Source organism: Protopterus annectens, chromosome 9.part0, assembly GCF_019279795.1.
Source record: "Protopterus annectens isolate FY-2018-M chromosome 9.part0, PAN1.0, whole genome shotgun sequence".
NCBI classification, from domain to species: Eukaryota; Metazoa; Chordata; order Ceratodontiformes; family Protopteridae; genus Protopterus; species Protopterus annectens.
Window position 1 is genome coordinate 908,583,703 of NC_056743.1, and position 23,607 is coordinate 908,607,309.

The following is a 23,607-nucleotide window of genomic DNA, read 5'->3' on the forward strand; positions in this document are numbered from 1 at the left end:
CGGAGACATCTTCTGACAGCACGAGTCACACTTTTTGAACCCTGACGTTTTAACTTCCTTGGACATACTAAGAAAAAAAGAAGGAAGTACCACACAAACAGACACTACAATAATAAAAATTATATTGATAAAAACCTTAAAAGGAGAGCCTCTAACTTAAGCGGCTGTCCTTAAAGGGGGGGGGGGGGACTCTCTAACTTAAACGAGTTCAGGTAAACCAACAGAAGGCCTAGTGACCAAGAGGCAACGGCTAACACAGCACAAAAAACACAGCAAAGGACAAGATAAGGGGTTTAGGACTAAACTTACAAATTACTATAAAACAGTGAAGAAAATACTACTTTTCAAGTAAATTATTGAATTTTAAGAGGAGAAAAAAGTTATACTGAGCCTGAGCCAGTATTGACGCAACATCGCAGCTAAAGCTGCAAACGAGATCTGGGTAGCTGGTGCTGGGCATTCTGGGATAAGGGGTAGCCTTGAGCCAGTAAAGAGTTCTCAAGCTGTAGTAAGTGGCAGAGTCGGAGCCGAGGATCGGCTCCGAACCCATCCAGCAAGAACAAAGGCGAGATTGGACAACTTAACATACTATATTTTGTACCCAGTTGTCATTTATTTTGAGCTAGGCGTCTGGATACAAAGATAAGCGACCCATGACTGCCTCCAGAGTGGGACAGTCGGACCTCCTTTCAGGAGCGCTGGTAGGGCTTCCCAAAGAACTGGTCTCTGTCGCCCTGGTTTTACAGACCCCTACTGCTGCGAGGGCAGCGTCTTCCATTATTGTCCCCTCATCTGCCCCTGGGGGGGGGGGTCACCACGTATGTCCAGAAAGGCTTCTTGGGCTTTTTGGAACCACATCTTTCCTCCCTTTTGATCCTTGGGGTAGGGTCTAGTAGGGGAGAAAAAATGGACTCAGATGGCAGACAGTCTTTCTTTCCTGCTCACACCTGGTCAAAGTTTCCTTAACTTTGGGCCTGAAAAGTGATGAACCATCAAAAGAGGTGTTGACAAAGGATGACTTAAAGGGCTCCACAAAGTAACATAAGCGCATCCAGGAGCATCCGAGAGCAATTCCTGTACCCGCTGCCCTACTCGTTCCATCAGCTGCATATGAGATGAGACGCATGGACGAGTTCACTATAGAATTAAGGGTAACAAGCTGGGAGACAACTTTGTCTGAAGCTCCTTCAGCTACCGTACCCTGAAGAGCATCTCCAAGCTCTTTTAGGTAGTCTCTTTGCAGTCTTGTGAAATGTGTAAGATAGTTCAGTGAATGCATGGCAAAAGTCGCTGAACTATACATGCACTTCCCGTATCTATCCATGATCCTACAGTCTCTGTTAGGAGGATGGATAGAGGAAGAAGTTTCTCACCTCTCCTTTTTGGTGGCTGCCGCCACCACCATGGCATCAACAGGCACTCCCTTAGTGAGAAAAGACATCCTGAGGGGCAGAAATAAATTTATTGGGCCTCCTAGGGACAGGCTCCATGGTGTCTGGAGACTCCCAAGCCCTTTGTGAGACCAGCTCCATGAGCTCATCGAAGGGCGGAGACACCCAAGAGGTGGAAGGCTGAGACCCAAAAGCCTTCAGAAAGACCGACTCATCTTCAGTAGGGTTGGTGGGCTTCCAGCCACCCCTCTGCTTAAGGATTTCTAATATATCTGCAAAAGAGATCTTCAGAGGGAGACCGTGGGTACCCTTCTGATTTATCTAAGTCGGTGTCAGATGTGAGAGACTCCTGCGGGGAGTCTAGATGCTTCCTCTTGCAAATTCTCTTCCTGGGAACCTCATGAGTGGGAACTTCTGGTATGGTCTCAGAGGAACAGGGGCCACCCAGTGGGGCATCCTGAGACTCAGGGTCTCTACTCTTCAAAGGGATCTGTGAGGCATAAGTGGGCACAGGCTCTTCTGGGGAGGAGGTAGTTGGTCCTGAAGTTGTGGATGTCCTGGGGGACATTACTTTCCTCGTGTCCTTAAAGGCACCTCTGCTCCGATGAGAAGGAACTGCTAGAGCCGAAGAAACAACTGATCCCCTCGGCACTGGAACAGTGGGCTCTGATCCAGAAGTAGGAGCCGAATTCATCCGAGCAGTGGCCCAGAGAGGCAAAATTGGAACTGACAGGTCAGTCCAACTATCCTCTCTGGACGCAATCGGCGAGTGTCTGCTCCTAGACTCCTCGATGGGCGCCAAGGAAGTCTGAGTAAATGGAACCGATGGCACTGGAGTTGGGATGTTTACCTTTTTCTTGGTCAGCCATGAAACTATCCAACTGTAAACCAGCAGACTTGTAATGACACACACACACACACACACACACACACAAATTTTAGCAATTTTGCCCTTAAAAAACAAATGGGCTGTATATGAATAAATTGTGAGCTAACTATAACTATATAAAATCACACAATATCTAGCGTCTATAACGCTTATGAAACACTACAAAGCTATATAAACTATCTTGATATATTTACAAAGGCACACCAAAGAAGGGAAAGGGAATACTAAAGGCCTATTAAAAAAAAAAAAAAAAAAAGGCCAAAGGGAGTATAAGAAAATGTCAGAAAAGGCTAACAATTTAACAAGCTATTAATATTTTAGTTATAACTATCAATAACTATCAATATACTAGGATAAAGAGAGAAAATAGTAATTCTTGAGGAAAAAATATTAATACTGGCCCGAGCTGTGTTAGGAAACCTCTGATCTGTTGCAGCGGCAAACTAGATCTGAGGTAACTCAAGGTGCATCATGGGATAGGGACTTGGCCTCGAGCTGTTTTGAAGACCTCGAGCTTTGTAGTAGGCCGACTCGGAGCAGAGGATCGACTCTGAACCCATCTGTAAGAATGAATGGCGAGACAGAACAACTTCACATCAGAAGATTTACTCTGAGTCTGGAAGATCAGAAAGAATCTGACAAGCCTGAGAAAGAAGAGCCAAGACATACCTAGAGATAAGGGTCTGATAATTAATATAGCCCTAAAAGCTAGGGTAGCCGAAGTATAAACCCTTCCTACCCAGCCTATCCATGGTTCTACTGTCCTTGTCAGAAGGGGGTAACTCGGACGAAGGAAGCAACTAAGACAGCTTATCAGAGTCTACAGACACCACAGAGGGGTCAGCAGCAGGATAAACAAAAAGGAATAATCCTCAGGCACCGTATAAAACCTAATCAGACTTCTTGGGAGTAGGGGGCTTGCTTTAGAGGCATTGGAAAAAAACATCCAATAAAGCAGGCAAGACAGGAGGAATGGGCGCAGGTTTAGGAGTCTCCATCTGCAGTAAATGATAGTACCTCTTGTGGATATCCGAAACCTGGTTACAATCACATTTAAATTCCATCATCCTAGAAATTGTATCCCCAAAGGAAATTTCCTCAGAAGGATTATCTAGAGTATGAGAATACTTTTCCTCAGACCCATAGTCTAAAGGAGAAGGAATCTGGGTAGAATAAGCAAAGGAGTTATCAGAATCTACCTCAGAAGAACGCTATTCTCTGGGCCTTTTAGGGGAAGAAGAGGACCAAGGAGGAGCAGGAACTGTAAGCCATTGATAAGGCCTCAATGACAGTAAAGCATTAAATAACCCCTGAGTAAAGGCCTGCCACCCACTTTGTGGATCCCTAGGAGCAGAAGAAAAGTTTTTCTGTTTCTTTTTTAAGGGGTCATCCATCCTAGAAACCTGGGAAGGGCCAGACTTGGGACGGCATTCCACAGCTGCAGTAGTAACCTCTCTCCAAAAGAGAAACTATGGAACCCATCTAGACCCTTCGGAAACAGTCAACCGTGGTTCCCTCTGAACACCCAAAATGGACACCTGCAAAGCCTTATGAAACATGCTGCCCACCAGATCCTCACTGCCTCCAACCCAGACGTCATAGAAGAATCTGACAAAACAACCGGGTGAGCCTCCCGGTTCATAAAAACCTCAGGAGAAACCCCCAGAGGCTGGACAATGGAAGATTCTGATCTTACCTTATGCACCTTCTTTCCTGACGGCTGATCCTTGAGGCAGGAAGTTCCACCCATAGTATCTGCAGCAAGAAATTAAGATGCTAGTTCTCAAGATACAAGGAAAAGGAAGAAAGCTTACTAAGAAGACTATTGGGGATAAAGCCCTGACAAACTGAACAAGATGTATGGTCATGAGCAGCACCTAAGCAAAAGACACTCATCATGGCGGTTTTTACAGGGACTCACTCTCCCACACTGGCATTTACCCTTCCTGGATGACATTAACCCCAAACAGCAAATAAACAGAAATAGTAACCAAGAACCCAACTGAGTACTTATCTGCAACTGTGAGGACTCCAGCAAACAGGAGTGTAGAGGAATGTCAACAAACAGAAAAACGGTTAAAAAAAAAAAAAAAACGGACGAAGGTAACAGACCAACTGTTAAAACAGTGTTCGGACTGGTGCCAAAGAAGTTCCGAGGATGGTACGCATGAATGTCACACCTTTATGCCATACTCTACACAGGGAGTATGCAGGTGACATTCAGCATACCTTAAAGCAACGGTAGACTTTGGTAAACTGGACCGGATGGTGGGCTTCAAGGCAGGGAACCCCCATTTGTAAGGAATACTGCAGAGGTGAATTAAGGACATCTTCTCAAGCCTTCACCAAAAAAAAGGGGATACAAGAAGAAGACACTCATTCCAAACCTCATGGCCAACATTCCACCTCAGACTGTTAATCAAACCTAGGTAGCTGAATTGCAAATGGGTGATCACTATGTTATAGGTTTCAACTACAGATTACAAAGCAAACATATGCTCAAACAGTAATGGTCACAATTCTACACAACTCATGAATCACTCCTTGGTCAGACTAGAAACCAAACAAATGAAATAAATTTAGTTTAAAATCATCTTTTCTGCTCAAGGGCTTTTGGTGCTTGTTGTAGTATTCACTTACCACTTCTTCTTTGAAGTTCCCCTTTCCAGGAGTGTTCCATTTTCTCCAGAAACTGTTCAAATATCTTTACTGGCTGAGCAAGGCTGGTTTTCTTGTACTCTGGAATGGATAACAAAAAGAAAATATATATAAAAAAAAGTACAGTTGTGTACACTTACCATAAATGTAGATGTTAGAGCGTATTCACTGTTGCAGTCATCACACTTGGGTTATCTGCCTGCAGGTAGCCCTCAGTCCGCCCGAATACCAGAGTCTTAGGATTTCTGCGTCAGATGCGGTCGCTTCTTCCATGATGTCAGGTCGTCAGAAGTATAAAACAGGCAGCCGACACCATTACATCAGTTTTTCTTGACCCAAATGTCAGGAGTCCCCAAATAGGGAGCTAGTATATGGTGGGGAACACCACCAGTAAAAAGTAAATACCCATACCATTAGGAATGGCCACAGAGAGGAGAGGTAGAAAGAGAGAAAACCAGGGGGCTGGAGGGAGGGAAACCAGGACTGCAACAGTGAATGCACTCTAACATCTACATTTATGGTAAGTGTACACAACTGTACTATGTTCTTCGTGTTTCACTGTTGCAGTCATCACACTTAGGTTGATTCCCAAAGTTGAGGAAGGGTGGAGGCAGTCAAGAAGTGTTAGGGCTGGCTAGTAGGCCTTGCAAGATGGCTGTAGCAAATCCAGTTCTGGATTTAGAAAAGCTTGGTAGGTAGTAATGCTTGGTGAAGGTGTGTACAGAACTCCAGGTTGCAGCTTCCAGAACGTCCCTGGTAGGGACTTCCCCTGAGAAATGCTGTAGAGTAGGTTTCCATGGTGCTTGTAGCAGAAATGGATGCAGTGCGCTATCCATTTGGAAAAACTTTGCTTTGAAATGGCCTTACCCTCTCTGCTCCTGTAGCAAAGCTGACTAGCAGCTGGTCAGATTTTCTGAAAGGTTTAGTAATGTCAAGGTAGAAACTGAGCTGTCTGTGCACGTCCAAGGAGTGCAGGATCCTTTTCCCTTTATTCTGAGGGTTAGGGAAGAAGGTTGGCAAGTGGATGGATTGGTTTAGAGCCACACTGGACACTACCTTAAGCATAAAGGACGGGTTAGTCCTGAGGGAAACCATGTCAGGATAGAAAATAATGAATGGTTCCACAGCCATTAGTGCCTGTAACTCAGACACTCTTCTTGCTGAAGTTATTGCTAAAAGTAAGGCCATTTTCCAAGAGAGGAATTTTAACTCTGCTGAAGCTGCAGGTTCAAAAGGGGGAAGTGTGAGCTTTTCCAGTACAAAGTTAAGGTCCCAGGTATAGGTGGTTGCTCTCCTAGGGGGCCTTAAGTTGCTAGCCCCTTTCAGGATCTGTTTGATGAGAGGGTGAGAAAATAGAGGTGGCTCAGTATTATGAGCGGAGATGGGAGAGGCATGAATCTTAATGGAGAAGGATAGGCCTCTGTGGAGGAGCTCTGCTAGGTAATCCAGGATTAGAGGCAAGGAGGGCACTGCTGTGTCCTTCCCTTGAGACGGATTCCAAGAACAAATATATTTTCCACTTTTCAGCATAGGATTTCCAAGTACTAGGCCTTCTGGCTTCAAGAACGATGTCCAGCACACGTTTGCTGAGGGTTGCTGGTGGTGTATTCAAGGGATAAGCCAGGCTGTAAGGTTTAGGGATTGCAACTGTGGATGCAAAATCTGACCCTCCTGCTGGGACAGCAGGGTAGGAGTCTGGTGAAAGTGCCAGGGCGGCACTGTTGTCAGACTGCACAAGAGTGAGTACCAGTGCTGGTGTGGCCCGTCTGGAGCAATAAGTATTGCCCTTGGCCTCTCCTATTTTATCTTGAGTAGTACTTTTGAGAGGAGGGGTAGAAGGGAAAAGGCATAAATTGAGAGGTTTTCTCATTGAAAGGATAAGGCATCCACCTTCCAGGCCCTGCTGTGAGGGTTCCTGGTGCAGACTTTGCTCAACTGGTGGTTCTCGGGGGAGACAAATAGGTCCATCTCCGGTGTCCCCCACCTCTGGATCAGAAGGTTGAAGGTGTTGGGCTCCAATTTCCACTCGTGTGGGTCCAGGAGATTTCTGCTTAAGCAGTCCGCGAGATAATTTTGATTGCCTGGCAGGAATTGAGCTTGTAGCTGCACTTTCTTGCTCAAGGCTGTGTTCCACAGGGCTATGGCTAACCTGCAGAGTGGGAAAGCATGGATCCCCCCCCGCTTTTTTATGTACTACATAACTGTGGTGTTGTCTGTTCTTATAAGCAGTTGTCCTGGAAGGATTAAGTATTTGAAGGCTGTCAGTGCATTCTGTACATCTAGCTTCTCTTTTTGATTGATGTGCAGGAGAATCTGGGCTGGGCTCCAGTGGCCCTGAATGCATTTGCCTGCCATGTGAGCCTCCCATGCATAGTCTGATGAGTCTGTTGTCATGGTTCGGGAGGCGAGGGGTGGAGTGAAATGCAGTCCCTTGTTGTGGTTGCAGGCTTCTGCCCACCAAAGGAACTCTATCCTTAGACAAGGTATGACTGGAATGACTGTTTCCAGGTCCTGAGAATGCTGGCACCAAAGACTTTTTAAGTACCACTGAAGTTTCCTCATATGCAGTCTTGCATATGGAATTAGCAGAATACATGAGGCCATGATCCCTAGGGCTTGCAGTATTTTTCTTGCAGATAGCTGGGTTCTGGTGGCCATTTGTTTGAAGTAGTTTGTCAAATAGACCTATTTATCTGAAGCGAGAAATGCCATCTGGGAAGTTGTGTCCAAGCTTACTCCCAGGAATACAATTTTTTGACTGGGCACCAGTTGTGATTTATTTTCGTTGATGGTGTACCGCAATGAACTGAGAAGGCTTTTTACAAATGCCAGGTGCTGAAGTAGCAATTCCTGACTGTCCGCCTGAATCAGGCAGTCGTCCAAGTATGGGAAAAGTTGGATATTTCTCTGCCTGCAGTATGCAATGGCTGGTGCCAGGCACTTTGTGAATACTTTGGGTGCAGTAGATAAGCCAAAGGGAAGTGCAGAGAACTGATAGTGCATAGAGCCTGCCCCGAAGCATAGATAAATTTCTGCATGAATCCCTTATGGGGATGTGCAGATAAGCTTATTTTAAGTCTGGAGTGACTTACCAGCCATCCTTGGCTTGCATAGGGAGAAGCTGTTGCAGGGTAAGCATCTTGAATTTTGGGACCACCAGAATGGTGTTGAGAGTTGATAGATCTAGGACTGGGTGCCAAGAGCCCCCTTTTCTGGGCACCAGGAAAAGTCTGGAGTAGAAACCCTGCCCCCTTTGTTTTACTGGAACAAGTTGAAGGGCCCTGATATTGAGCAGGGAAAGTACTTGCTTTTGAGCCTCTGCCCACTGGTTTGGAAGAAGGTCTGGAAGCCCATTTGGGGTTGGCAGTGTATGGAAGTAGAATCTGTACCTCTGGGATACAATGTTTAGGACCCATCTGTCCTGAGTAATAGACATCCAGTTTTTTGCAAGAAGGGCAAGATTTCCTCCTAGGGGCACAAGTAACTGGGCAGGGCTGGGAAGGATAACTGAAAAGTCATTGTGAACTTTTTCCATAAGGGGCCGGCTTATCACTCCCTGTTTTTGAGGTGGGGGCACTCCATTGTTTAGATTTCTGCATACCCAGAGACTGTAGTCTGGGTGGCTTGTTTCCCCTGGGTTTGGTCTGAGAAGGGCAGGAAAGGACCAGTTTTTAGAAGGCCAATGCCTACTGAATCTAGGTGGTTGCACTTGTAAGAATTCTTTAACAGTTTGCATATATTTAGCTTTTTCTTCCATCTTTTTAAGAACCTCTTCTGCTTTGGTGCCAAATAAACAGTCCTTATCTAAAGGAGCGTCTAGTAATTTGGATTTGACATTATCTGGAAAGGTTTGTTCCTTCAGCCAAGCATGCCTTCTCAGTACAGACCCAGTCACTGCAGCCCTGCAAGATGCTTCTAGGGCATCAAAGCCACACTGCAAGGTATGCTTACTAACTTGGTTTGCAGAATGCCTTAGCACTGCAAATCTATTTTCTGCACAATCTGGAAGTAACACAATTTTTTGTTTAATTAGTTTCATAATATGCTGCTGGTACTTCAACATGTGAAACTGGCAATTCAATGCCCTGATGGCAAGACTTGCAGAGGTATATACCTTCTTACCCCATTTGTCTAAAGCTCTGGAATCCCTGTCTGAAGGGGTAGGATTTTCGGCTGTATTAGCCTTAATACCTTTAGGTCCCTGGGAAATGGTCTCTGGATTTGCAGTAGGATTTTTGGAGAAATTTGTGGGAATCAGGTACTATGTAGTACCCGTCAGGTTTCCTAGGGGCCGGCAGTAAAGTATCTGGAGTAAGACTGAATTCCACAAAAAACATCTACAACATCCAGGACAGGGGGTATAGCTAGAGGCCTGTGCTGAGGCAACTCTAATAATTCTCTGGAGTCTCTTTCTGGACTGAGGGTAGTCCTGCATTCCCAGTGGAAATGCTGTCAAATTATGCAAGGTTTCACCAAAAGAAAAAGCCTCTGGAGGGGAGGAAGAGGGAATGGATTCCTCTGCATCAGAGTCCTCATAAGTTGATAAGGGCATGTCCTGATGGTCAGAGTCAGACTCCTGGTCTGTAGAATCAGAATGAAATTCAATTCTTTGTCTCTTAGCAGGAGTAGGCTGGCTTCCCCTAATTAGGGTAATAAGGTCTTCAGCCATTCTAAGCATTTGTTTTTGTGGCATGGCAGCTTGAGCATGTGCTTTGGTAGCCTGTTTTCTAGGCGTAGTGCGTACTCTGGGCCTCAGAAACCTGGTAGTTTTAGCTAAAAATGAAGTCTGTTTAATTCGAACATCGGTAGGTCAGAATACACCCTCAGAAGCCGGTGCCTGCACAGCGGCTTCGGACCCATCCAAGGTAGAGACATCCAGAGGTTCCATAGTCAAAGAAGCACATCTGACTCCGAATGGGTCTCAGCAGAGGCCTGCGAATCTGAAAAAGCGGGCATCAGGGGCTGCAAAGGTGCTCATCGAGTACCAGCGGACTGGCAACTAGCTTAACGGAAGAGTCGTCTGCAGTTTTGGACCTATGCGGTCTGTCACTATTTTCTTTACGTTTTTTCGTAAGATCGGTAGTTGGATGGCTTATTGAAGCCATTTCAGAATAAGGAGAATGGGAGCAAAAGAATTTAGCGACAAAGATAGCCCAATGACAAATGGTTCGGGCGTTAAACAAGGCACAAAACAGACAGCGAGGGACGTTGTGGTCTGGGCCTAAACAGGTGATGCAGTAAGAATGAAAATCTCTGAGGTATTTGCTTTCCACAGACAATACAATTGGCATCAGAGCACGAAAAAAGGATCCCCAACGGGGTACTTAGCTTTAGAAGACTTCAGGATTACAAACTCGAAAACAAAATTTTCAGGTGGCAGCCGACCAGCACTTGTGAACTGCTTCTGCTTCGGGCTCCTCCTCGGCAAGAAAGGCTGGTGTAATGGCGTCGGCTGCCTGTTTTATACCCCTGATGACCTAACGTTATGGAAGAAACAACAGCATCCAACGCAGAAATCCTAAGACTCTGGTATTCGGGCCAAATGAGGGCTACCTGCAGGCAGACAACAAGTGTGATGACTGCAACAGTGAAACACAAAAAACATCTGAACCATATACCACACAAGACTAACAATGGAGAGGAACTGCACACTAAAGTTTAATCTTTTAAATTTTTGTTCAGATTACCATCACTGACCATTCAAGTTACATTATATAGACAGCAGACAACTCTCATTAAGGACAATGTCCAAACCTACACAACAAAGTGCTAAGACATTAGCTGTTTCACTGTATATAAAAAAATTTCTTTAAAAATACAAAGTTTCTTCATGCAGACTGTAGCACAGCATACAGCAGTTTGGCTTCCCTGCTCCAACTCAAAGACTGGTTTGACTCCTTCAGTTATTTTAATTCATGTTAAGCAGTTCCAAGTACATCACTTAACTAGGCCTAGGTACTGGGATCATTCCCTGAAAAACACAATGGGTCTTCTCAGTTGGTCCTTGCATTATCCCAATCTTGTAAATCTTTCACTAAGCAGATTAAGGCAGATGCACATATCACCCCTTAAAGCTGGGGGGGGGACTGCATGCTTAGCTACCTTTTTTCCACCCAAATAGGACCAGAAAATAAATAAGGTTAGATTGTCTACTGCATGTTTCTGTGCACCAAAGAAAAACATCTAAAAGAAAAGTTTTCAGTTCTGACAACTAATCCCATGTTACTTTTTCCAGGAATCCAACTGATGCTTTCCTTAAGTAAAATACTGAATAAAATCACTAATGTCAGATGTCAGAAAAAGAAATATTAATCCAGTTTGCACTTTTTCCTCTCCACCGCATCTGTTTCCATACCTTCTAGAAAGCTTCAGTGACCATGTAGCTCAGCTCCTATAACATCACATTCATCTACAAATTGAAATCAGCTGCTGCCAGTTTGGCAGCTGTGCTTAGCTTTTATTCTTAGGTTGCCCTCCCCAAACTACTGCTTACTCTTGTAGGTACCCATATCATGACCTGCCTCCAACCTGAACAAATTCAGTTCCACAAGTCTCTGTATTCTTATATTAATCTCCTCACACTTTGTGGCTCTTTCATAGCTGTTGCTGGGCTACAGACTTGTAAACTGAAAATATTACCTCTAATTCTGGTACTTATTCCTCTCTGGGTACATACCGGAATCTTGTTGGTATTCACCTCAGTTGGGTTTGACGATTTTCAACAGCAGCTAGGACTCCCCTTTCTTCTTCTTGCTGTGTTGTCCAGTTGGTCACTTCTCAGTTGATACTCTGTTTAGAGGCTCTTCATACCTACATACAAAAACTTGGGCTTAAGCTCAGCTGCCACTCCTTTGCAGACTCAGCTGCTCTGCAGAGACTCCATCCTCATCCCCCCCTCCATTTTAGTACCATCAATGAATAGGCAGAGTTTGCTGTCAATGCCTTTGGTGATATCTGAAAAGACTATCCCAAATTACTGGGTCTAATACGGTCTCCTGAAGAACTCCATTGGCTACCTGTGTGTTGACAGTGTCCTCACCATTTTCTGTTTCACCACAATATAGCAAACCTTGATATGTGCAGCTATCTACTTCCTTGTCCCCATACGTCTTGGCTTGCCAAGAAGCCATTTGTGGAGACGGAGACAAAAGTCTTTACCAAAATAAACGTACACAACATCAGCTGTGTTTCTCCTTTCCAGGTCCACTCAGTCACAGAAAATAAGACTGGATTGGCAGTATCTGTTGACCATCTAGTCATGATGGCATATATTGACCTCTGGCAATTCTACCAATCTCAAAAATTTTCTTTGTGGCTTTACACAGAAATTAAGCAAGACTGAAGTGATCTTGTGTTTCCATCTTGAAGAGTAGAACCACTGCAGCAATTTCCCAATCCTCTGACAACTTTTCATGCCTCAGGGACAGGCTGTGACAAGCTGGGTCCAGAACAGATAACCCTCTATAAATCCAAAACCAATCGTATGTCCACTGGTAGGTGCACAGTTAAACTCACAAGAACCAATGTATTTGTCAGATCACTGTTTTCAAAATCATCTTAGCATATTAGGCAGGCTATTAAGGCCTACAGTAGATAGAACTCTTAACACGCTTAATGTATGCCAGATTGCCAATGTACACCAGATTCTGGAAACAATGAGCCTATCTGCCCCTTACACCTGTTGGCAGGTTAGCAGTAAGCACCCATAGGTTGTGTACAAACTACCTCAGGTTTACTGACAGTCCCTTAGTTCTACCATACATAACACAGAAGGTGTAGATGCTTACTAAATCTGGATACTAGCCTCTCAAAACAAAACTGTTAGCATCCACCAGGTTAATAGTGCCCACACATCTCATATCAGCATGCCACTCACAAAACAGTAGGTACAGTAAGTACTGGGGAGAAGCTGCTTTGAAGTGCAACACACCTCCATCCGTGAATGGAAAAGTTAGGCATACAGCATTCATAGGCACCTGCAATATATCCCCTCTCTGCCTCTTTTTACTGTTCTAAATACTTTAGGTAATTGTGGCAGGTGTATTTGTATCCTACTTTACACAGCTTGAGTACTAACATTACCACAGCCAAGACTACATGTAAAGAGGGAGGATAAAATAACTTTCCCTAATAGGAGCTTTGATTATCTCTTCACTTATGAATCACTTCCTACCTACACTCAAACCAAGTCCTCCACAAAAACCTATTTACCCCGTCCACAGATACAACTCCCTAACCTGGCCATCCCTCTTTGGCATAGACAAAATTCTACTCAAACATGTACATTATTCATTATTTATTTATTTTACATTTGTTGACCAGGAAATCTGACTGAGCCGGAGCCCTTTTTCAGCAGACCATACACAAAATACAAAACCCCACACTCCACTGCCAAAAACAAAACTGCTTCTCCATAGCTTCAAAATCTCCACCACCCAGCCCAACAAACTAATAGAGAATGAATATGTACACCCCCAACACTAACTCCACCTAAACAAACCCAATACCCAAACCCCTCTGCATAAATGCTCCCCCTCCTCAAGCCTCTAAAAACACAACAAACCACAGTTTCTTCATCCAGTCTAAAATTATAAGTCTCAGCCAAATCATCTGCAATAAGATATCACTCTTATGCAAGGATTAAATTCCATCAACTCCACACCATGGTTATCACTGAAACCGGGTTAAGACCGGACAGTAAAGATGAAGAAATCATTCCCCCCAATTACAAAATTATTAGGAATGACCAAGTAGGTAAACTGACTGAGGCATGACCATCATCTTTCAAACCAAATTACAAACCCCAAACCACCTCCCAACTATTCTGTGATACTGCAATGAAGAAATACTAATAGCCAAACTCCACCTAATCAGAAATCCATAATCATTGTAGCTGCCTACACCCCCTCCCCAAAAATGCCAAGACTACTACTAGCCCCCAAACCCCTACACTTCAACTTTCAAAATGTAACCAGTTTATTTAAATCCATATTTAATGACCACTTAGTGACCAAGAACCCCTTAAATATCTGCCTCTTGATGAAGCCGTCTGTCACTTAACTCCTCCTTAACCATACTAAACCAACAAGCCACACCGAGACAGAGTGAAAATTCTGACCATGGCTAACCTGTCAAATTAATCAACCCATGGTAGACAGAAATAAAGCCTGGAAACAATGGCACAAATCTTGGACCCAATCCTACCTAGCCAGATACCGGTGCTTCAGAAATTGCACAAAGGCATAAGTTAATTACAATAAAACAAAAAACTAAACCACAAATCTGATTACACATACAAAAAACCCTAAAAGGATTTTGCAAAATTTTAGCCTCCTCCTAAAATCAGGAACACCTCCCCCCCACCAAATCCTTTCCATCTGAAATCAGCAGGGGCACTGCAGACAAATTCAACTAACACTACGAATCCAATATTCTACTTAATGCAAACATTAACCTATACCCAAACCTCACCTACCCGACAATAGCTCCACACCCAAACTCAACCACCATCCAAAGGAATACCACAAAAAATGCATTAAAAAACTGAAAGCCACAACACCAGTTGCTGCCATCTGAATACCGCAGTATAGCTGCTGACACCATTTGCTACCCAGTGTTTATTCTAATGAATAGATCTATTACAGAAATTTACATGACAGCTGTATGAAAAGCTTCCTTCATAATCCCCTTACACAAACGTGGCACATCCACCTAACTGTCAAAGTATCACCCTACAGCAATCCTTCCTATCCTCTCTAAAGTAGATCAGGAACTCCTAGCCTTTCTATAATACAAGATGTAGCCAATGCCCAAAAAATCAGACCATAAGAAGCAAGGGTTTATTAAAACTTCTCTCTAGTGCTTTCTCCTATCCAATATGGCTTTGACCACACACAGCACCGAAACTGCCCTGCTACATTTCTTACTCGGCCCCAAATCTTCTCACGTTAGAAAATCACATAGAAACTTTTCACCTCTATAGAAACCTGGTTAAAAGATTCCCAACAAAACCAAACTAATACCATCCCTTCCTAGAAACATAAATCCAAAATACACTGACCTTAACATTATGCCCTCAAACATAAAACTTGAAAATGTTACCAACATAAAATTACTAGAGTTATCATGGAGTTAAAATTTGATCTGCACATTAACACTGCAGTTAAAAAGATAGACAGCAAACTAGGGTCTCTTTACACAGCAAAGCACCTGCTAAGTGATCATAGGAAAAAATATCTACGACATCCCTTCTCCTTTCTACTTCTACACTCCTATATGCCTTAATACTATTTACAAATCTGACTTCCAAGATAGCTGCACATTGAGTAACAGCTTAATTCTGGCTCTCCCAGTGTGAAAACAAACTTAGCAGAGAAAGCCACTGGACTTAAAATTATGGGTAAATTTCAGTAACGAGCTAGTAAGTGCACTGCCTGGATGCCAGGAAAACAGAAATACAGGGGACCCGAAAGAAAATAAGCTACAAAAAGGTGAGGAAAAGCACAGAATGGGGAACGTACTGCAGCTATTCAGCAAAAAAGCAGTGCAAGCTCCAGATATGACTTCCAGTAACATAGAGGAAACTATAAGACACTGCACATAGACCTGATTAAAATAAAACACTGATGCAGTATATCAACTCAAACAAAAAACTGGAAAAATGGAACAGCTTTAAACAGATATTCAGATGATGTGATAAAACTGCAAAACAGAGGTCAAAATGAAAAAAAAAAGTCTGGCTGAATATAAGACTGCTCAAGAAGAGAGGTTTCAAAAAATAATAGAATTAAAGGACAAACCTGAGATTTTCTGCTGTACCAGAGAAGCTGAAAGGAACAGACTGTATTAATTTTATGAAAACACAAACAAGCAACTGGACTGGTATTCCACAGCAGGAGTCAATTGAAAGGGCACATTGTGTGTATGCTCCAAAATTGGCTATGAGAAAACCTATACATTTTATAGTAAAGATGCAATTCTACCAGTAGAAGGAGTTGACTGACAAAACTGTGGCTGAAGGACAAAATACTAAAAGTGTGAGACAGTGTTTGTGGAAAATGATTACTCACCATACACCAGGCAGAACAGGAGCAAATATGTTCCATTATTTAGAGAATGTCAAAAAGCAGGTGTGAGATTCAAACTGTTGTACCCAGCTATCTTCAAAATATTCTTCCCTGGAGGGAAAATAATTTTTGATGAAGTACATGCCAACTAGGAAATACAAGTTTGTCCAACAAAAAAGTGAGCTGTGAAAGACCACAGAGAGCATGCCAGTGAAATCCTTTTCAATGTTTTAATGGAAAATGCTTTAGAGAAGAAAAAAGCATAAGAGTAGACTAGAAAAATCGCAAGTACACTGAACATGAATCAGAGAAAGGATTTAGGAGCTGGAGATGAACAGGATTAAAACCAGTAACCTGAAAACTGACAAATGTGGGATTACAAAGCAATAATTATATTTGTGAAACATGACAGAACAAGAAAATCTGGAAATACTTTATTAAACTTGTAGGGGACTCTAAAGCGTATGCCCTACTTCACCTCATTAATGTTCAAAAATACTTAGGTGTGGGGAAGAAGAGGGAGAATGCTAACTGTAAGTAAAACATTTTCTTAATGGGACTTTTTTTGTATAGTGCCTGCTTTTCTTTCCATGATATAAAGTAAATTTTTCTCAGTTAAGTGTAATGGGGATAGTAATGTAAACAGTTACTCCTGTTTTCCTTTCTCCTTGTTCAGTTTTAAGAAATGTAGGCACTGCAATGTAAAAAAAAAAAAAAAAAAAAAAAAGCCTTGTTAAAGACATAAATAAAAAAATAGTGTGCTGCTTCTCATTCTTGCATAGGGGAATGGCTGGAGTAAGGACCTTAGCTTGATCTAGTAACACGTTTTAAGAGAAAGCAAATAAATGAAAAATAATATTATAAGTTTTTTTTCTGGCAAATGTATGCTTAGCAATTCTGCCTCTGATCTTCATGTCTCCATGAGACAAGCTGATAAAGAGAAATGGCCAAGTGATGATGTTCTCTGAAACATTCAAGTGTTTTCCCAGCTGGGAGAGCTGTACAGATCAGACAAAAAACAGACAACACTTAGAAGCGCAGGCTGCACCATGCATCTTAGCATGGATAACCTTTCTTTTAGGTTAACTCAAGTCAGAGTGTGGCAGTCAGTTTGCAACATTTGTTCCTATTAGGAAGGTAAAACTTCAATATTTGAAGATGTACATAGTGTTGTGTGTTACTAAGTTAATAGGTTTTAGGGGAAATTGGGGATGTTTGCTTTTTTTTTCTTTTTGAGGGCTTTCAATAAAAAGTTTTGTAAGATGTCACATAGGCTTAAATGGATATGATGACAAGAAGCAACTGTATAAAAGATCAGCCTGCCAAACAGTGTATGCATGTAACAAAAGCGAACAGCTTTTTTGTTAAAATGTAGGAATAACCTTCTAATACAATGATACTTTCTGTAGAGTCTTTAAATGTCAATGGTCTCACAGATTAATACAAAAAAGAGGGTAGTGAACTATATTAAAAATGTAGCTACAAGAGACACTTGGAAAGAAATGAACATGTGAATTTGATAAAGAAAGGTTTTCAGGATGGTTATTCAGAGGAACACCTGAGACAAAGGAAAAGAGGACTACTTATATTAGTTGCAATAAAAACAAATTACCTGCAAACTGCCACATAGGTGTAGTCCCCTAAATGCAGAAAATGTAATAAGGGATCTGGGGACCCAAGTAGATAATCTCTCCTTTGATAATCATATTGCCAAGGTGGTTAGAAGATCCATCTATGTGGCCCACCTAATCACAAAAAGGGTTCGCATCTAGAACAAAAAATGTTCTCATGCCCCTCCACTCATCAGACCCATCATAGAGTACAGTGCCCCATTTGGGATGTGCCTTACGGGACGCCTGCGGCGGCTGGAGAGACCACAGAGGTACCTCACCGGGAAGATTACTAGCCTCAAACAGATGCCCTATGCAGCCCGACTCAAGAAACTCCAGCTGTACTCTGTTGCATACTGCTTACTCAGAGGTGATCTCTACCTGACATACAAGGCCATGTCCAACTCAGAATTGATGAATATGCTCCACCTAAAAAAAAACAAATCCCGTAAAGCCACACGCTCTGGAGATATAAATCTCACCACAATAATAAATAGGACATGCTGGAGGGATAGACTCCTGTCCCGGAGACTCACCATGCTTTTGAAGAGGATTCCAATATACATCAGGCAGAGCCCCTCACTAACGCTCTTCAAGAGAAAGTTTGACGGGTGGATGGGAAACAGAAAATTTACTCCGGGGATAACTGCAGTGACTCTGTTGGACAGTGGCGCAGGGAATTAATGGCTCTGCTGGACAGAGGCACAGGGAACTAATCCAAGGGGGTGGTGAAAGCCAACACATTCTGGCTAGGCTTAAAATACCCTTGGGCAGATAGCCTAGTACTTACCTATGAACCTAAGAGGAGCTCCAATAGCGAAAGATAAAGACAATAGTAGATTTGTAGTACTAATGGGCTATTTGGCAAGGGAGCAGGATTACACTGGCATGTATTTGTACTGCGCCTAAAACGGCTATAATGGAGCTTAAGAAAATTCTGGGAGGAATAATCAGTTTTCAGCAAGAAATATTATTTGTAGGTGGGGACTGTAATTTGATTTGCAATAGTGAATGTGTGTCTGGGAGACCCATAAAGGAAAATATAACAAAGGGGGGTAGATTTTTGAAGAAATTTATGAAAATATTTGGCATGGAAGATGTAAATTCAATAGCAGGAGCTCCGAGACAATTTACATAATTATTCTCCAAGATACAAAAACTAGGCTGGGCTAAACAGAATTAACATTTCACATGAACATGTGCATTTAATTGAAGGTCTTGATACGCACCCACTAAGATCATGCACCAATAACAAATAAAAACACAGGGTAATGAAATAAAAAATGAGACACTGACCCTTTCCCACCTATCTGTTGAAAAGAGAGGAATTTAAGGAATGGGTAGTGGAAATTATTCGGGAGCTGTTCGAGAAGATGGAAATTTCTTCTGAAAATATAGCTAGGGAGTGGGATAAAACTAAAGTGGACTTTAAAAATAGAGTGGAAATAAAAGAAAGGGAGATATGGTTAAGTATAAAGAATTATTTAGAGGGACTGACAAGTGTTAAAGTATCGCAAAATAGGAGGAATCTCACAGAACAGCAGCAGCAACTGCAGAATGCTGAACAGGAAATAAAGGATTACCTCAATAATGTGCATGGTTTTAGAAATACTGCCATTAAGCAACTGTTTTTGACAACTGTAGAGCACAAAAACTTTTAGCACAACAACTCAGGCAACAGAAAGTAGAAAGGGCTGTCACCAAGCTTAGGGAGCCTATAACCAGGTAGATAACAAGAGATTATGAAGTAGTATTACAAATATTTCAGAAATTCTATGAAAGGCTGTACAAAGCAGATAAATATGAAAATCAAGAAAAGGTAAAAATGGAAATGTTTATGGAAGAATTAAATATTCTAAGGTGGAGCCTAGGCTCAATTACTAACAGGATAGGAGGGGATGAGATAAAAATGGTGATGTATATCCAATCTACGGGAAAGCCCCCGGGAACAGATAGTATTCTTGTGGAAGTTTGGCAGCTAGGAGGGAAAAATTGATAAAGATCTGGAAAGGTCATGTTTAACAATATTTTAAAAGGAGGAGAAGTACCTACATGCTGGAAGAAAGCAGTGGTAGCTGTAATTATCTACAGAGGGTAAATATCCATCATATCCAGCTTCATACAGGCCCATTTCAACACTAAACAATTACGAAGTGTGTATGTCTATAATGGCTAAAAGAATGGCAAAAGTGGTTATCTGCATTATATTTAGAACCATTGGTAAAGAAAATAAAGGACTCAGAAAGTCGAACATATAAATGATGTGGTAGTCAAGAAAAGTTGGCTACATTTGCAGATGATATAATTTTATATGTGATAAAACCAAGCTCAAGAAACAAGGAGAGACTGGGATTTTGGATGCAGACCTTTAAGGAGAAAACAGTAATCGCACAGATTATAATATTCATAAAGTAGCAGAAAGTATTCTAAAAACTAAGCCAACATGAGAATGGAGAAAGGAGATTCTGCAGATAGGGGTGAATGCAATTACGGATACAGACAATAGGCAAGAGGGGGCTGGAATTTATTGGAGAAAAATGGCAAAGGAACCAAGGTATTGAGAGCAAATGACTAGAGAGGGAAACCCAATAGAATGGGAAGCTACCAGGTTACATACTGCCTTCCCCATCAAGGATTGATAGAGTAAAGGCAAAGAGAAAGAAATTGCTTCATTTGAACCAACTCATTAAACTAAGCTAAGTGATAAAATTAAGATCCAAAGGAGGAGCCACCTGTTTTCTAGGAGGCTTTGTATGCAACACCCTTTTCAAAAAAGTCTGCTTTGAAAGAGGGGGACTCGAGGACTGAAATGGCAGACAAATTAATCTTTACTGTGGAGTAAAGCAGGGCACAGAAAACTAACTCACAAATAATTTAGAATGAGAGAAACATCAGCCTTGAATGGGTGTTGGTTCTTTTATTGGCATTAATTCTATCCTTTCCATTTACTAATGTATGATTTTCTGTTAGCAAGTTTCCTTGCATCCTTTAATACCAGCTGCACATCCTCAAAAAATGTGCCTGTCCCTTAGAAGCAGCAGCAGCAGATGCCAAAATATTGCTCTTATTTTTAAAAGTAATATAAAGTGTAATATGTGAGCCTGACTGTTGAGAATCCTAAAAACAATTGTTGCAGAACACCACATTTTTCCCAGATCTACTGAAAGCCTTCACATCCTTGTCAGGAGAAAGATTAGTGTTAACCGAATGTCTAGCAGCAGATGGGCTCAGTAAAGCAATAATTGCTGGGTCAATCTGGGATGACAGCCTACAAATCTAAAAAGAATTGGGAACATGCCTCTCAACCTCGAAGGCAGCTAGACAAAGCCCCAAATAATACGGGGACAAAGGCCCCAAAACTGGAACACTTTAAATACTGCTCTTACAAACTTAGAAAATTGATAGAACAGGTTGTGTATTTGCATGAATTTTCTGAAGGCTATGAAGTCTGAAACTCAAATATCTGCCATTATTTTCTGACTTCAGTCCTCAATGATTTGCCACAGATTTGCTAAGAAATTCACAGTTTTAAGAGACAGACAAAAAATATACGGGAAAAATCTGGATGGTTGAGAGGTATGATTAGGAACTTTATACAATCTGCTTTCTTGAAGGCAGCAGGCTGGTTGCCAGTTGAGATACAGACTGGGACAAACATCCCCAGAGCTAAAAGAACAGGAGGAATTGGGATAGATTCTCAAAATTCCAGTTGTAATAAATGCTTGCTTACCGCTTCAGAAACATCATGGATTTTCTCACTGAAACAACTGACTCATTGTGGAAATAGTTTCAGAGAAAGAATCCTTCAAAAGGACTGGCAGACTCTCCCCTCAGAATCGCACCAGAAACCTGGGGAGACAAAAAATCAGTCCCTTCACAATAATTATGAAGTTCAAAATCTTAAATTTCTTCAGAAAATGAAGACTCCTCCTTTTACAAGGAACAGCCATACTGGAAGGGTCAAAAGCCTGAACTAAACCCTGAATTAAGCCCAATAAATCACCCATCTGTGTGAGTCAAGAAAAGAAATATATCTAAGTTTGTTTTTTTTTGTTTTTTTACAAGAATTGCTGAAGAAACAGGCCCGGCTTTTGACAAGAAAAAAAACTCACGAAGGATGAGCACAGCCTTCTAGCTAGGCACAGTGACATTTGCCCCATTCTCCCAGGACCAACAAGAGTGGCTCTTCACTGCCTGCCAAGGGCACTCCAACAGCCACAGAAGACATAGCTAACCCATAGTCCATCTGGGCTGTAGTGGCTACACCAGCAGAAGCCAGGGAAAAAGATGAATGGTCTGAGGAACCAGTTTTGGCCACAGCAGTCTCACCCACTTGCAGCAGAGGCACTTTATCAGCCTCTTATGGTGTCAAAGGCTGTTTACAATTTTCTTATTTTTAGACTTGGAGGAAGAAAGAACTTAGGAACTGTAGGTTATTCCATGGTTAAGCCAAAAATAGTTGCCAGAGTACCATGAAAGCCTGGCAACAGCTGACAGTTAAACTTGCAAACAAAGTTACTACCCCCATCAAAACACAGTAAAAAGCACTTGCCCAAGCCCACAAAGTAACAGAAAACAGTTTAAGATTAGTTTTAATAACCTTTTACCACAAAAGTGATTATCCTGTTTAAATTAAAATTCACATTGACAATCACTGAAAATAGTTTTCCATAGTTCTAAAAATTAAGTTTCACAGAAAAAAAGTACAGTTACTGTCAAGAAAGTAAAGAGGAATTTCTCCTCTGTAAATTATGTGCCCAGCACTGGAGCAGTGTTAGCAGACTGTCGATACATGAAAATCCCATAAGAGTGCTCTCCATTGACAGGAAAGCTCTGAAGAGCTTCACATCCAAACATAACTTTTTAGTCTGCTTAGCTCGAGCCGACTAATGATTTGGGTGCATGGAAGATGCTCTGAAGCTTTGGAAGCTGGAAGGCTGTTATATCCTTACTTTGATACAACCCATATAGCCATGGCTACTACAACAGTAATCAAATGACGTATTGAGATCTCAGTGTAGTTCTGCACTTCATTGTGAATATATACTCCCCATCCCTTTATGATAAAGTAGATTGCAGGAGATAAACATTAATCAGTACTCTAAATTCCTTATCCTGTAATACCTTGAAAGTCATGCAGAGTTTTCCCTGAAGTGCCTGTAGCAAATTATAAAAAAAGAAGTTATGTACTCACCATAAGGTTCCATCTGAGTAGGTAACTTAATTTGTCTGCAATCTGTGGGTATCGGATCCGAGCCGGCAGCTTATCAAGCCAATAGATCCGAGCTCCAAGCTCCTCCCCCTACCCATAATGCCCTGCCATCACCCTCCCTAGGAGTGGTTCCAATCTGTTTCAATGACGTCCACAAAAGGAAGCCATATCCTGACTCTTAGATAACGAACTAAGGGTGCGGTGGATGGAGGACAGGTCGGTTGCAGACAAATGAGTTACCTACCTCAGATGGAACGTTATGGTGAGTACATAAAGTAGTTAACTTCATTTGCTCTGCAACCTGTGGGAGAGTCCCCAGCTACCAACAACTTGGGAGGCCCTTATGGAAGGATATCCCGGAGCACTGCTGAGCCAAACGATGCACGTCCTCTAGAGATCAAATTTGTAGTGTGTAATAAAGGTATGAGAGGAAGCCCAAGTAGCTGCCGAGCAAATGTCATCCAAGGAAACCTTTGACCAGAAGGCAGCAGAAAAGACCATGGATCGGGTAGAATGAGCTCGTACTCTCAGGGGCTCAGGATGACCAGAGCTTTTGTAAGCTAGGATAATGCACTGTGAAATCCATCCAGCTAAGGTTACTTTAGTAACTGGCTTGCTCAGACAAGATTTTGCAAAGGAAACAAAAAGTTGGTCAGATTTTCGAAGATCTGCTGTTCTAGTTAAGTAAAAGCGCAACTGTCTGTGAACATCCAGACAATGAAGTCTGTATTCTCCTTTATTCTGAAAATTTGGAAAGAAAACAGGCAGATTAATGGTCTGG

General features: G+C 42.2%; 1 protein-coding gene across 1 annotated transcript in view; it reads right to left on the reverse strand.

Annotated features, from left to right (window-relative positions):
- Positions 1-23,607, reverse strand: part of PRIM1 (DNA primase subunit 1) — a gene marked incomplete in the record, with an annotated part of 324,551 nt that overhangs the window by 25,008 nt on the left and 275,936 nt on the right. The window contains 1 exon segment of the mRNA XM_044083646.1: positions 4,921-5,019. Coding sequence (XP_043939581.1) covers positions 4,921-5,019 — 99 coding nt within the window.